Below are 15,976 nucleotides of genomic sequence, written 5' to 3'. Positions count from 1 at the left end.
GTATTACTGGTGTACAGCATAAGACCAAGTGTAGATGTTCACTGTGAAAACACATCATGCATAATGTTATGAATCAAATAAGTCATTCATTCAGAGTGTATCACTGATCAAGCACAGTCACTGCAGAAATGTCCATGTGACAGAAACCACAGTGCAAACTGACAAACTGCAATTAAAATAAAAAATGCACTGCTTTCTTCTCTCTACATTTGTATTATCTGTATTTTACACTTACACTGATCAGACCAGGGAGCAATCAACAATAACAAAACTCAAACAACAGGAAGCCTAATAAACATCTGATAATACGGCATAGTGGACTGGATTCAAATGTAAAGAGCTACATACGACACCATCCAGTATGTCTGTGTAGGTTTGTCAACCATTCATATCTTTAAGGTATATATAAGATATATACAGTAACACTATACTAAATATCATTATAGCATAAGTTCCCTGGGCTTAAACATAAGATCATAGTTATCATTTACATTTATTCATGTTGCAGGCCCTCCTGTCCAAAGCAGCTATAAATGAAGTATAATCCAAGCCATAGTCGATCAAAGAGAAACCAACAAGAATGACTGCCTAAGAGCTCAGTTTGAAATTCCACCTGACAAAGGCGGCACAAGATTGCAGGTGAATTAAGACATGAATGCGTAAGAAGTTAGATGTACTTTGTTTGTTTGAGTCTGTTAAGAAGAGAAAGATAAAGAGAATGAGGGAGGAGAAGAGAGAAATAAGAGAGAGAGAATGGGGGAAAGGGAAACTGAGCACAAGTTGTATCCTGAAAGTGACAAATGATAACATGTAAGCAAGGCTTCAGACAGTGTTTACTCTGCATCAATAATCATCTGTTTTAGATGTGTTTTAGCACTGAGAGAAACTTATACAATGTCACTGATATGTGCAGAATCTGTCACAGGTCATCACTGTAACACTGCACCCTTCATGCTCCAGCTGATCAGTAATATAATGCTTAATCTAACTAATAGTTCAGCAATAATTTAATTCAAGCACTGCACTCATTCATGTTTAATTTTTTGTCAATGTTATATAACATTGGTTAAAAAGTGAAGACCAAGCTTTTGGTGACACCACAAGAAAAACCCTCTTAAAAATGAATATCAGTACCTTGATAATTTAAATGAAAAATAAATTTACTTTATGTTGACCAAACACCAGTAATAACAGATCTATAGATGAATAATCAGCTCAGTAAGGTGCCCGTCTCACACACAACCTTTTGATGACAGTAAAATATCTAGGAATAAAAACACAGACTTTGGGTGAAAGCAACTTTGATTGAAGACACATTAATATGCTGAGCTGGACAACCACCATAACTTTTCCAAGACTAATTCAAACACACTGTGTCCGCACAAGAGTGAAACTAACAAACCTCAGGCCATATCTTAAATGAAAACTGCACAAGACTTGAACTAATTAGCCTAAATGTCACATCTTGACAGTATGAAAATGTAAGCGACCAGGATTGATGAAGGATGCATTCGATTCAAATTTCATACCTCTGAACACCCTTCCAAATCTCCGAAGGCATCAACAAAGTCTGATGGACTTTTCCTCAGAGTCTGGTCTGCAGGCAGTGTGTTGTCATTGTATGATGTCACAAACTTAAAGTCACTGGTTCTAGAACCTGTTGTCAGGTAGGCGTCATAATTGTAAGTGCTGCGTAAAGTTCCTGTGCCGTCAACATCTGCGTAATTAGGAGGGAGATAAGCGCTGGGGATGGCGACTGCTCCGTCAAACAACAGTCTGGGCTTTCTCCTGCGACAAAACCTCACACCCAGAATGATGATAATGAAAGTCAGAAAAAAGGTGGACACAGAAACCAGCGCGATGATCAGGTAAGAGGTCAGTTTTGAATTCTTCTCATCATAAGAAATATCCTTCAGTTCTGGCACCTCAGCCAAGTTATCAGAAATAAGTAAATACATGGAGCAGGTGGCAGAGAGAGAGGGCTGTCCGTTATCTTTCACTGACACAATAAGGTTCTGTTTCATGCTGTCAGATTCAGAAATGTCCCGCAGTGTCCTGATCTCTCCGCTGTGGAGACCAATAGTGAAAAGTCCCGGATCACTCGATTTGACTATATGATAGGACAGCCAGGCGTTCTGTCCGGAGTCCGCGTCCACCGCTATCACTTTGGACACCAGAGAGCCTCCGTGTGCAGCTTTGGGGACAAGCTCGGTCATGAAGGAGTTTCCCTCCGGCCCGGGGTACAGTATCTGGGGAGAGTTGTCGTTCACATCCGATATGAAGACACTGACGGTCACGTTGCTGCTCAGAGGAGGAGAACCGTTGTCTCTGGCCATCACGTGGACTTTAAAGCTCCTGAACTGTTCATAATCAAACGACCTCACAGCGTGGATCACCCCCGTGTCTCCGTTAACAGACAGATAGGAGGACACCGGGGCACCGTTCACCTCACCAGGTAACAGAGAATAAATCACTGTACCGTTTTGTCTCCAGTCGGGGTCTCGAGCACTAACGGAACATAAAGTGGAGCCAGGTTTGTTATTTTCTGTCACATATGCGCTGTAGGACTGTTCCTCAAACACAGGTGGGTTGTCGTTGATGTCAGCTACAGATAACTGAACAGTTTTAGAGGAGGACAGAGGTGGAGAGCCCTCATCAGTGGCTGTGATTGTAATGTTGTAATCAGACACTAGTTCACGGTCCAGTTGTCCTGTGGTCACCAGAGAATAATAGTTTTTAACTGAGGGAACTAATTTAAAAGGGACATTTTGCTGAATAGAGCAGCGGACCTGTCTGTTATTCTCAGAGTCTCTGTCCTGCACATTAATGATGCCCACCTCTGTACCAGGTGGGGTGTCCTCTGGTATGGGACTTGTCAATGATTTCAGATTGACTACAGGAGCGTTGTCATTCACATCTGTGATGGAAATTATTACTTTAGCATAAGAAGAAAGCCCTAACCCATCTTTTGCTTTAACGCGTATTTCAAATGATGTAGTACTTTCATAGTCAACAGCTCCAATTACTCGTACGTCACCTATCTTACGGTCAATGCTAAATATCTTCTTTACATCTTCAGCAACATGTCCAAAGTCATATGTCACATCTCCATTCACTCCCACGTCTGCATCAGTCGCGCTCACTGTGACCACAACTGTATCTACAGGAGAGTTTTCAGGCAGACTGGCTTTATAAACGGCCTGGCTGAACACTGGGGCGTTATCATTAGCATCCAGTACAGTGACATGTATGACTACGGTACCTGATCTCTGAGGAGACCCACCATCTAAAGCTGTGAGAAGCAAATTAATCTCCTCTTGCATTTCACGATCAAGCTCTTTATCCAGTACAAGCTCCACTGTGTTTCCATTAGCAGCCAAAATGAAATTATCGTTCTTCTTAAGGCTGTACTGTTGAACTGAATTTTGTCCTACATCCGCATCATGCGCCTCCTCTATCACAAAACGAGCTCCTCTTGCTGTCAACTCGTGAATTTCCAGATTTATTGAGTCGTAATTAAATTGTGGTGAATTATCATTGATATCTTGAATGTGTAGATTAAATCGATGAAGCTCAAGAGGATTCTCCAGGACAAGCTCGTGTTTCAGGATGCATGAAGCCTTTTCGCCACAAAGCCCCTCTCGGTCAATCCTGTCGGCAACAATCAGCTCTCCGTTATTCAGGTTTATGTCACAGTAACGTTTGTCAGTCCCATCGCTGTCAATGCGGGCTCTTCTGTTAGAGAGCGCGCCCGTTTCCAGCCCAAGATCCTTGGCTATATTCCCAATAACCGATCCCCGTTTCATCTCCTCTGGAAAAGAATAGCTCATGTCTCCATACGCGATATGCAAAAGAAGGAGGAAATAGAAGCAGCTCGGCTGAAACAAGATCATTTTCGAAGCCATCGTCCTAGGGTGAGTTCTTATGATGGTGAAGAATCGATACAAGAAACGCTGTTTTACCACATAACACGAATAGCAACAGTAATTCAGTGTAACTGTGCTGATATCTAGACCACTCAATGGGCGTACAAGAATGTCTGTCCACAAAGGATAGAGTAATTAGATCGTTGTAAAGCTGGTGTATAGCGACACCGTGAGTTAAATTCAACAATGACAATGATTGAGGAAAAAGTCAAAAGAAAGTGTTAATATCGGTTGTAGTCTCCTTATCTTTGCACACTATTCTAAATTAAATAGAGGTCAAATTAACTCGAATGTTTACAACATTTGCAACAAGTACCTCCAATCAGTCCTATCAGGAAATCCGTTGCACCACGTTCTACTGTGCATGCTTTTACTTCAGTGCATCCAGGACAGATTCAAGGTATGACGACAGCATACACTTCTTCAAGCCAGACATTTTCAGGTAAGTATATACACAAGTCACATACATAATCAGTCTTGAAAATGCGTTCAGTTTGTCTTTCAATTGTTTGAGCCACCACGCTTAAATAGCATACATTTTAAAGAAAGCACACTGAATAGCCCTTAATATAAAAAACGTATCTTTGTCAGATACAAGAAGCTTTGAAATAGTATAATTTTCTTTACTCGTAACTGTATCCCAGCTGTAAACAGATTGATTTTAATGACATCTTTGCAAAAAGTAGACCAGGGGCTACCTCCACTGTATGTGGTCTGAGAAAATATGAAAAAGTGAAAGGCTGCAGTCACCATAACCATGACATGTACATCCCACGTGTACAAAAGGCAGCCATGCTGACAAATGCTGACATCATGTTTGTAACTAGACCCAGCAGGCCCCCTGTCTTTGCATCCACTTGGCCTGACATCCTACAATCAGCTTCAACATATTGATGCAACAGTTTCATTTTACAGGTTCCTGAGAGAGTAGCAAACATGCATTAAGTTTATAAACCAAACATTTTATTAAACTCTGACCAAGGAACTCCTTCTCTCCCCACTCCATGTTAGGACAAAGGACTGCAACCAAGAAAAAACTCAATGCCAAAATCAAAAAGTTAGAAAACTTGCTGGCAGGACACACTAGTCATAAAACTACCACCAGTATACAACTACAAAATTATGTTACATTGCTATTGCAAAATCTGTGGTGATTGATAGTGATTATAGTTGTTTAATCCTACTACATTACATATAATGAAGAGGAAATAGGACCCAGCCATACCTTGATGTAATTTCTTTCCTCTCAGAGACAAAACAAAAATTACCTAAAATATAAAACAGTTATACAGGGTAAAGTTTGACAGAGCACAGCTAAAAAACTGTCATAATGTAATAAAGGTCTGTCATACTAAATTCAGAGGCTTCACCATAGAACCATTAAGTCAGCATGAGCACAGAAGATATCCCCATAAGATAGCCACTTCTGTTTACAAACTACATTTATGACACAGGAAAGTCACCCATTTCTCTCTACATATATTTTTATGAAAAGCTGAGGTCAAATGAATCAAGCACAACACGCTTTAACAAGAGAAGCCAACTTGTCATACATCTTTTAAATGTAAAGATGTGCATTCTTCAGGTGGCGTCTTCCACTTGTGACAACAATAACACGTCTAAGTAGATTTTCATCCATCCAACTTGTAAGATACACATAACAGTCAACTTTATACCATAAAACATATTTCCCTGGACGATCATGAAAGATCATTGCTTGCTAGAAAAAGTTAACATCAAAGTCATCTACTGAAAATGACAAATGATGGAAAATATGGCCAAAGGATTAATTTCCTCTTCAACAATGACTGCCATTGTGTGAGGGACATAATTTACCATCGACAATGTATCCAAAATGAAAATGAACAGTTTGACTGCAACTGTATCTTCCTATCAAGCTCATTAATGATATAAATAGATGTGAAGTGAGACAAGATATTGAAGAAGTTTTACACATCTGGAACAGATTGTAGGTAATGTGTCCCTACCTCAGGAGAACCATCACAACTTCCAAATGTATCAGCAAAGTCTGATGGACTTTTCCTCAGAGTCTGGTCTGCAGGCAGGGTGTTGTCATTGTATGATGTCACAAACTTAAAGTCACTGGTTCTAGAACCTGTTGTCAGGTAGGCGTCATAATTGTAAGTGCTGCGTAAAGTTCCTGTGCCGTCAACATCTGCGTAATTAGGAGGGAGATAAGCGCTGGGGATGGCGACTGCTCCGTCAAACAACAGTCTGGGCTTTCTCCTGCGACAAAACCTCACACCCAGAATGATGATAATGAAAGTCAGAAAAAATGTTGAGACAGAAACCAGCGCGATGATCAGATAAGAGGTCAGTTTGGAATTCTTCTCATCATAAGAAATATCCTTCAGTTCTGGCACCTCAGCCAAGTTATCAGAAATAAGTAAATACATGGAACAGGTGGCAGAGAGAGAGGGCTGTCCGTTATCTTTCACTGACACAATAAGGTTCTGTTTCATGCTGTCAGATTCAGAAATGTCCCGCTGTGTCCTGATCTCTCCGCTGTGGAGACCAATAGCGAAAAGTCCCGGATCAGTGGATTTGACTATATGATAGGACAGCCAGGCGTTCTGCCCGGAGTCCGCGTCCACCGCTATCACTTTGGACACCAGAGAGCCTCCTTGTGCAGCTTTGGGAACCAGCTCGGTCATGAAGGATTTGCCCTCCGGCCCGGGGTACAGTATCTGGGGAGAGTTGTCGTTCACATCCGATATAAAGACACTGACGGTCACGTTGCTGCTCAGAGGAGGAGAACCGTTGTCTCTGGCCATCACGTGGACTTTAAAGCTCCTGAACTGTTCATAATCAAACGACCTCACAGCGTGGATCACCCCCGTGTCTCCGTTAACAGACAGATAGGAAGACACCGGGGCACCGTTCACCTCACCAGGTAACAGAGAATAAATCACTGTGCCGTTTTGTCTCCAGTCGGGGTCTCGAGCACTAACGGAACATAAAGTGGAGCCAGGTTTGTTATTTTCTGTCACATATGCGCTGTAGGACTGTTCCTCAAACACAGGTGGGTTGTCGTTGATGTCAGCTACAGATAACTGAACAGTTTTAGAGGAGGACAGAGGTGGAGAGCCCTCGTCAGTGGCTGTGATTGTAATGTTGTAATCAGACACTAGTTCACGGTCCAGCTGTCCTGTGGTCACCAGAGAATAATAGTTTTTAATAGAAGGAACTAATTTAAAAGGAACATTTTGCTGTATGGAGCAGCGGACCTTTTGGTTATTATCCGAATCTGCATCCTGCACGTTAATGATGCCCACCTCTGTACCAGGTGACACGTTTTCTGGTACTGGGTTCGCCAAAGATTTCACATAGATTACAGGCACGTTGTCGTTGACATCAGTGATATCAACGGTTACCTTTGTGTATGACGATAATCCCAATCCATCCTTTGCTTTAATGCGCAAATCATATGATGTAACAGTTTCAAAATCAACCCTACCATTTACTTTTATTTCGCCATTTTTACGGTCAATACTAAAAACTTTCTTCACATCTTCAGCAACATGTCCAAAGTCATATGTCACATCTCCATTCACTCCCTCGTCTGCATCAGTCGCGCTCACTGTGACCACAACTGTATCTAGAGGAGAGTTTTCAGGCAGACTGGCTTTATAAACGGCCTGGCTGAACACTGGGGCGTTATCATTAGCATCCAGTACAGTGACATGTATGACTACGGTACCTGATCTCTGAGGAGACCCACCATCTAAAGCTGTAAGGAGCAAATTAATCTCCTCTTGTTTTTCACGATCAAGCTCTTTGTCCAGTACAAGCTCCAATGTGTTTACATTAGCAGCCAGAATGAAATTATCATTCTTCTTAAGGCTGTACTGTTGAACTGAATTTTGGCCTACATCCGCATCATGCGCCTCCTCTATCACAAAACGAGCTCCTCTGTCAGCTGACTCTCGAATTTCTATGTTAATCATTTCTTCGTTAAATTGTGGTGAGTTATCATTAATATCTTGAATGTGCAGACTGAAAGGATGCAGTTCCAGAGGATTCTCTAGTACGAGATCGCGTTTTATTACACACGACAGCTTTTCTCCACAAAGCTCCTCACGGTCAATCCTGTCGGCAACAATTAAATCCCCAGTACTGAGACTGATGTCACAATATCGTTTCCGATTTCCTGCGGCATCAACACGGGCATTTCTAGAAGACAGCGTATTCACGTCCAGGTTAAGATCCTTCGCTATATTCCCAATATGAGATCCGCGTTTCATTTCCTCCTGAAAGGAATAACTCACGTCCCCATTCGCGGCTTGCCACAATAGAAAGAAAATGAAGCAGCACACATGGCGGCCCATCATTACAATGTATTTGCAACAGACAAATGGCCCCGTTTCGATCAGAAGTTCAGGAGGAATTGTCCATTTCAGCTAAAAGAAAATCGACAGCACTCCACCGTTACTCTGGAGGCATACGAGGACCTACAGCAACCAAAAATGTACCCTTTATTGGTCGGCACACCAGAGGGTGGGGTGGAAATGTTTCACGTAGACTAGCGAATAGCGACACCCTGAGTGAGAACGAAGAAATAACAGACTAAACATATAATAAAAATAAGAAAGTTTAAGTGGAACTCTAAAATTATAGCGAAATGATATTAACTGGTTAGCTGTTTTATGCAGTCATGACACAATACAAACTGTGGGTGTAAGAAAATGCTCCTTGTTATAATTATATATGAGTTGCACTCATCAATTTGAAACATTAAAACTCTTTCCCAGAGCAATGTAGCACACATCTCTGACTGAAATTAAAAAGTCAAGTCTCTTCAGGACATATTATCATGCAGCCACTGTAAACTATGTCTGTGACAGATTAAACCTCTGATAAACCTACACTCTGGAAGACCACATACATGCAATATGTTGTTATAATTCATCAACAATGAGAAAGATAAACCTAGAAACAAGTCATGGCTAATCAAACAAATGTCATGGACAGCACTACTCCATGAAATAAGAGCTTACTGCTGAGTGAGAGAGAAAGAGATACTTGACGTATAACATCTTTTATTAGAGCTCTACCAACTAGATATGGCACTGTGCATAACACTATTAAAAAAACAGGAAACCAGCTCCTCCATCTTTCACCTACCAAACCAAGCCACACACACATTGAACTCTGTCAGAGCAAAACATTTAAAATCCTTGTCATAGGAAGATAACCAGTTTAGCAAACCTCAAGCTACAAACACATCAATATACACAGCTAATCCTCTGAAACACATCAAAACATACTGAGTCCTAAGGTGCACAGGGACCAGCCCTTTTATACAATAACCCAGGTTCCACCAGTGCTCCTCTCTGCATGGCTAGATTAACCACACACACAAAAATTCAACATAAATCTTTTGTCCTTTGTCCACACAGAGTACATGACCCCAGTATATACAACCCCTCAGAGCAACACACTCCTATCTTCACAGACATTAGTAGACTGTAAGGACAGCGATGATAACGTGCACTGAATTCAATAAATACATGATGCTAAGACTCAAGCATATTGGAAAAAACAACCCCCCCCCCAGGATCCAGTTGGGATATAAAATCATTTGTTGACAGGAGCCTATAATAACCTGCACCAAAGATTCCCTGACCTCTTAGGAAAAGAAAACTTGTACAGCATCTAAAACCTGCCACACTCTACATGCCCATGTAACACTGACACTGATACTGATACTCACTGACCTCCCTTAAACTCTTAGCATTCACTAGAGTTGCATAGAGAACCTTCTACTTCATATCTTCAGTTTCCCAAATTTGGAGACATGAAGGAATTCTGAACATTTCAAGTGGATGTCATACTGTTGAAATTAAACATAGACGAACACTGTATGTCACATATCCCTCAGAAGTGCAAGTCTCTGACTATGTAAGAGTTTGGCAATTTTGGGGGGAGAAAATGAAAGATACTCACAACAACTTGTATCTGTTGCAGGTTGTATCATCCTATGATTGTCTAGTTTGTATGATGTTCTGATTGGCAAACTCTCACATATAACTTAGGCATTACTTGGAATTTCCTTAAACACTTATATTAGGAAGGATAGAGGTACATGCTTACACAATAAAAATCTAATGGACTGCAATTTCTTACTGCAATTATATAATCTACTCATTGAAAAAGAAAGACTTAACATATTGATTCCTTTTTGCATCATCACTTTATGAATTAGTTAAGACTGGACACTTCAGAATCTCTAAAAGCATCAGCAAAGTCAGCTGGACCTTTTCTCACAGTCTTGCAAGGAAGGAAAATCAGTTTCACTAAGTGAAACTGTATTTTAAACTTTTGGATCATGTGGAAATAATAGAGGAGAGGAGTAAGTTGCTTATGAAAATACACTGCAAGGAAAAAAGCAAGGTTCAGCACCAAGGACAGAGACACAAGGAACAGCCTGCAGCTCTACTCCATATACACAGACAGATACACCGACGCTGTGTGAAAAAACAGAACAGATTTTGGGGATAAAGTACAAAAATAAACCAACAGTCTCTTAAAAGACTGAGAATGTGAAACACCTGCACACTGAGGGTGGAGAACTGTTTTCTGAAAACATGAGATCACCAAAGCTAGTAATTAAAGCAGTAATTACTTATTTTCATGATCCATGTTGTACTATCATGATCAGTTAATACATTCAGAAACAAACGACAGTAAAGACTCTGCATGGAAGGCTGTAGTCATTTTAAAACGGAGTGAAACTATCCAAGGAAAATTCATCGCAAACGTGTGTTACTATTAAAACCATGGTCTCCACAAGCATAAACAAGAAAAGGGCAAAGACACATTTCTGTAAGGGTATTGGCTGAACCATTCAAATGCAGATAAAAATAGGTCAAACTATACGTGACACCTGTCCCTACCTCAGGAGAAGCATCACAATCTCCAAAGGCCTCAGCAAAGTCTGATGGACTTTTCCTCAGAGTCTGGTCTGCAGGCAGTGTGTTGTCATTGTATGATGTCACAAACTTAAAGTCACTGGTTCTAGAACCTGTTGTCAGGTAGGCGTCATAATTGTAAGTGCTGCGTAAAGTTCCTGTGCCGTCAACATCTGCGTAATTAGGAGGGAGATAAGCGCTGGGGATGGCGACTGCTCCGTCAAACAACAGTCTGGGCTTTCTCCTGCGACAAAACCTCACACCCAGAATGATGATAATGAAAGTCAGAAAAAATGTAGACACAGAAACCAGCGCGATGATCAGATAAGAGGTCAGTTTGGAATTCTTCTCATCATAAGAAATATCCTTCAGCTCTGGCACCTCAGCCAAGTTATCAGAAATAAGTAAATACATGGAACAGGTGGCAGAGAGAGAGGGCTGTCCGTTATCTTTCACTGACACAATAAGGTTCTGTTTCATGCTGTCAGATTCAGAAATGTCCCGCTGTGTCCTGATCTCTCCGCTGTGGAGACCAATAGTGAAAAGTCCCGGATCAGTGGATTTGACTATATGATAGGACAGCCAGGCGTTCTGTCCGGAGTCCGCGTCCACCGCTATAACTTTGGATACCAGAGAGCCTCCGTGTGCAGCTTTGGGGACCAGCTCGGTCATGAACGAGTTGCCCTCCTGCCCGGGGTACAGTATCTGAGGAGAGTTGTCGTTCACATCCGATATGAAGACACTGACGGTCACGTTGCTGTTTAGAGGAGGAGAACCGTTGTCTCTGGCCATCACGTGAACTTTAAAGCTCCTGAACTGTTCATAATCAAACGACCTCACAGCGTGGATCGCCCCCGTGTCTCCGTTAACAGACAGATAGGAGGACACCGGAGCACCGTTCACATCACCAGGTAACAGAGAATAAATCACTGTACCGTTTTGTCTCCAGTCGGGGTCTCGAGCACTAACGGAACATAGAGTGGAGCCAGGTTTGTTATTTTCTGTCACATATGCGCTGTATGACTGTTCCTCAAACACAGGTGGGTTGTCGTTGATGTCAGCTACAGATAAATGAACAGTTTTGGAGGAGGACAGAGGTGGAGAGCCCTCGTCAGTGGCTGTGATTGTAATGTTGTAATCAGACACTAGTTCGCGGTCCAGTTGTCCTGTGGTCACCAGAGAATAATAGTTTTTAATTGAGGGAACTAATTTAAAAGGAACATTTTGCTGAATGGAGCAGCGGACCTGTCTGTTATTCTCAGAGTCTCTGTCCTGCACGTTAATGATGCCCACCTCTGTACCAGGTGACACGTTCTCAGGTATAGCGTTAGTCAGTGATTTCAGGTAAATAACAGGAGCGTTATCATTTATGTCAGTAATTTCAATTATTAAAGTTGCATATGACGCCAATCCCAGGCCATCTTTAGCGCTGATCTGCATTTCATATGAAGATTCTTTTTCATAATCAATAGCCCCAGCCACTTTAACGTCTCCGGTTTTAGGGTTTAGAGAGAAAACTTGGTTTTCATCTGAAACATCGTCAAATCCATAAGTAACTTCACCGTTCACTCCATCGTCTGCATCAGCTGCACTCACTGTGATCACCAATGTATCCAGAAGAGAGTTTTCAGGCAGACTGGCTTTGTAAATGGCCTGGCTAAACTCTGGTGCATTATCATTAGCATCCAGCACAGTGACGTGTATGACTACAGTACCTGACCTCTGAGGAGAGCCACCGTCAAATGCGGTAAGTAATAACATAATCTCTTTATTTTCCTCTCTGTCTAATTCTTTGTCTAAAACCAATTCACCATATTTTCTGCCCGTACCTTTTGACTTAACATTAAGTTTGAAGTGATCATTCTGCTGAAGTGAGTAGCCCTGGACAGCATTTTCTCCGATGTCTCCATCGTGCGCCTCATCCAGGAGAAAACGCGCACCCTTTGCTGCCATTTCACGAATTTCAAATTTCAGTGAATCCTCCTTAAACTGTGGTGAATTATCATTAATATCCTGAACACGGATACTAATACGGTGCAGCTCTAATGGATTTTCCAGAACGAGTTCCTGTTTTAGAACACACGATGCTTTTTTCGCACAAAGCCCTTCTCTGTCAATCCTTTCTTGTACAATCAAGTCTCCGGTGTTGAGATTCACACCGCAGTACTTAACACTGTTATCCTCGGTATCGATACGGGCTTTGCGGGCGGACAGTCTGCCCAAATCAAGTCCAAGATCCTTTGCAATATTTCCGATTACAGATCCACGTTTCATCTCTTCCGGAATAGAGTAGCTCACATCTCCATAGACGGGGTGGATGGCAAGAAAAATGAAAGCCAGGCCGCAGTGCAGCGCAAATCTTCTGTATCCCATTGTTACTGCGAGAAAGAGCCCACTCACATTAAAACTATTACTAAATAGCTGAAAATATATCTAAATTGCAACCGCGAATTCTTACAATGAACAAAAACATTACATTGCACTCAGAGACGAACCAGTTTTTGTGAACTGCGGCACAAAAACAGAAACAGGCTTTGAATTCGTTGAAACTGAAGGGTGGAGAATGACCGTGACTTCTTGTTCACTGGTACACACTGACACCATGAGTATTTTTAAGGTATAACAACACGATGTGTGTTTTTCTTTGTGCTTATTTAAAAGACGGACCCCCCTCAGTAACAATTATTTATGAAAACAACAAAAACAACAACATTGCTTTAGTAAATGGCCCACTTAACGGAAAAACCAAAACAAACATGGAATTGCTACACCGGTGTCTCATGAAGAACCCTTGTTTCCAAGCAACAATTTCAAGTTGCCTTGTCAAAATTGGACAGCAACGTCTTGCATTTGATATTCAGAAATTTGCATTACACTGTACTGTAAATTTGTTTGTAATAGTTAGATTTACAAATGGAAAATACTGTATTGTACCTGACAAATAGCCAAATACATAAATATGAATTTCTACTGAAACAAACTTAAGGACGGCATCTTAATCTAAGGGACACGTTTTTAAATAATGCATGCCCATGCTTTTAAATATAGTGAGCCAACATAAGAAAGGCAAACTCCTCTAGCAAAACACACGTAACAGGCTCCACTTTCAATTTGTTAATACTGCTCTAAAATTGTATCTAGTACAGTTGCAATGAACATGCATCCAGAAGAGGCTCTTACAATGACACCAGATTAGATCAAGCGCAAATTCATATGGAAACAACAATGCAAGAAACTCTTGCTTTAGAAAAAACAGTACTACTGGAAACTTAATGAGTTAAAAAATATCAGCAAAGGGTAAAAACGAAAACAGCATGAAACATGGGAGCAACATATCTATAAAAATGCAAAAATGCAACAGGATTTAGGATTTATTTAGAGTCAAGAACATAAACTAAGATCCTAGTTCAAAACGTGTTCTCTCACTAGAGCAACAGAGGAGTGTCCATACATGCTACCAAACACTAACAAGAAGCCTTGGTTAAAATTAAAAAGCAAGACAAAAATGGTTTTAAAAGTTGGGAGCTTCACTAGATTGAATACAGTATGCTAACCATGATTACACCAAAAAGCAGACTTTTATGTTTGATACCTTGTTACTTTTAACATGAGATTGGACCAGAAAAGATATCACAACAAAATCCTTCGGCACAATTATGAATTGTAAACGACATTCAAGCCCATTAAACATTAAAACCTCCTCTAAAATCATCACATCAATAAAGAACGATACAACCTCAGTGACTCGAAGCAAAACACCAGAATGTCTTTCTCAGAACACTGAACAAGAGTTGAATAAATTGTAATGTGTCCCTACCTCAGGAGAACCATCACAAGTTCCAAATGCATCAGCAAAGTCTGAAGGACTTTTCCTCAGAGTCTGGTCTGCAGGCAGTGTGTTGTCATTGTATGATGTCACAAACTTAAAGTCACTGGTTCTAGAACCTGTTGTCAAGTAGGCGTCATAATTGTAAGTGCTGCGTAAAGTTCCTGTGCCGTCAACATCTGCGTAATTAGGAGGGAGATAAGCGCTGGGGATGGCGACTGCTCCGTCAAACAACAGTCTGGGCTTTCTCCTGCGACAAAACCTCACACCCAGGATGATGATAATGAAAGTCAGAAAAAATGTTGAGACAGAAACCAGCGCGATGATCAGATAAGAGGTCAGTTTTGAATTCTTCTCATCATAAGAAATATCCTTCAGTTCTGGCACCTCAGCCAAGTTATCAGAAATAAGTAAATACATGGAACAGGTGGCAGAGAGAGAGGGCTGTCCGTTATCTTTCACTGACACAATAAGGTTCTGTTTCATGCTGTCAGATTCAGAAATGTCCCGCTGTGTCCTGATCTCTCCGCTGTGGAGACCAATAGTGAAAAGTCCCGGATCAGTGGATTTGACTATATGATAGGACAGCCAGGCGTTCTGTCCGGAGTCCGCGTCCACCGCTATCACTTTGGACACCAGAGAGCCTCCGTGTGCAGCTTTGGGGACCAGCTCAGTCATGAAGGAGTTGCCCTCCGGGCCGGGGTACAGTATCTGAGGAGAGTTGTCGTTCACATCCGATATGAAGACACTGACGGTCACGTTGCTGCTCAGAGGAGGAGAACCGTTGTCTCTGGCCATCACGTGGACTTTAAAGCTTCTGAACTGTTCATAATCAAATGACCTCACAGCGTGGATCACCCCCGTGTCTCCGTTAACAGACAGATAGGAGGACACCGGGGCACCGTTCACCTCACCAGGTAACAGAGAATAAATCACTGTACCGTTTTGTCTCCAGTCGGGGTCTCGAGCACTAATGGAACATAAAGTGGAGCCAGGTTTGTTATTTTCTGTCACATATGCGCTGTAGGACTGTTCCTCAAACACAGGTGGATTGTCGTTGATGTCAGCTACAGATAACTGAACAGTTTTAGAGGAGGACAGAGGTGGAGAGCCCTCGTCAGTGGCAGTGATTGTAATGTTGTAATCAGACACTAGTTCGCGGTCCAGTTGTCCTGTGGTCACCAGAGAATAATAGTTTTTAATAGAAGGAACTAATTTAAAAGGAACATTTTGCTGAATGGAGCAGCGGACCTGTCTGTTATTCTCAGAGTCTCTGTCCTGCACATTAATGA

At 41.6% G+C, this 15,976-nt stretch overlaps 3 protein-coding genes across 6 annotated transcripts in view; all 3 read right to left on the bottom strand.

Moving 5' to 3' along the window:
- Window positions 1-161: 161 nt before the first annotated feature.
- LOC108899111 (protocadherin gamma-A2) lies at window positions 162-4,156 on the bottom strand. The gene has a single exon (XM_018699386.2). It carries the CDS (start codon window positions 3,903-3,905, stop codon window positions 1,524-1,526), a length of 2,382 nt encoding a protein of 793 aa, XP_018554902.2. The 5' UTR covers window positions 3,906-4,156; the 3' UTR covers window positions 162-1,523.
- A 1,719-nt stretch (window positions 4,157-5,875) lies between these two features.
- LOC108899110 (putative protocadherin beta-18) overlaps window positions 5,876-15,976 on the bottom strand; it is a 17,648-nt gene continuing 7,547 nt past the window's right edge. Inside the window, exons 2-3 of the mRNA XM_051072598.1 lie at window positions 15,526-15,593; window positions 5,876-6,764 (exon numbers count right to left, since the gene is read on the bottom strand). Coding sequence (XP_050928555.1) covers window positions 5,876-6,721 — 846 coding nt within the window. The 5' untranslated portion in view covers window positions 6,722-6,764; window positions 15,526-15,593. The remainder of the gene's footprint in view (window positions 6,765-15,525; window positions 15,594-15,976) is intronic.
- The window catches only part of LOC108899107 (protocadherin gamma-A12-like), a 47,423-nt gene continuing 46,010 nt past the window's right edge, over window positions 14,564-15,976 (bottom strand). For all 4 annotated transcript variants that reach the window (XM_051072389.1, XM_051072386.1, XM_051072387.1 and 1 more), the window contains one exon: window positions 14,564-14,803. In XM_051072389.1, the coding sequence (XP_050928346.1) occupies window positions 14,631-14,803 (173 nt within the window). In that variant the 3' untranslated portion in view covers window positions 14,564-14,630. The remainder of the gene's footprint in view (window positions 14,804-15,976) is intronic.

The sequence above is a fragment of the Lates calcarifer genome, linkage group LG8 (assembly GCF_001640805.2).
Source record: "Lates calcarifer isolate ASB-BC8 linkage group LG8, TLL_Latcal_v3, whole genome shotgun sequence".
In the NCBI taxonomy this organism is placed as follows: Eukaryota; Metazoa; Chordata; class Actinopteri; family Centropomidae; genus Lates; species Lates calcarifer.
Note: the sequence above shows the minus strand (reverse complement) of the source record. Positions and strands in the feature narration are given on the sequence as shown.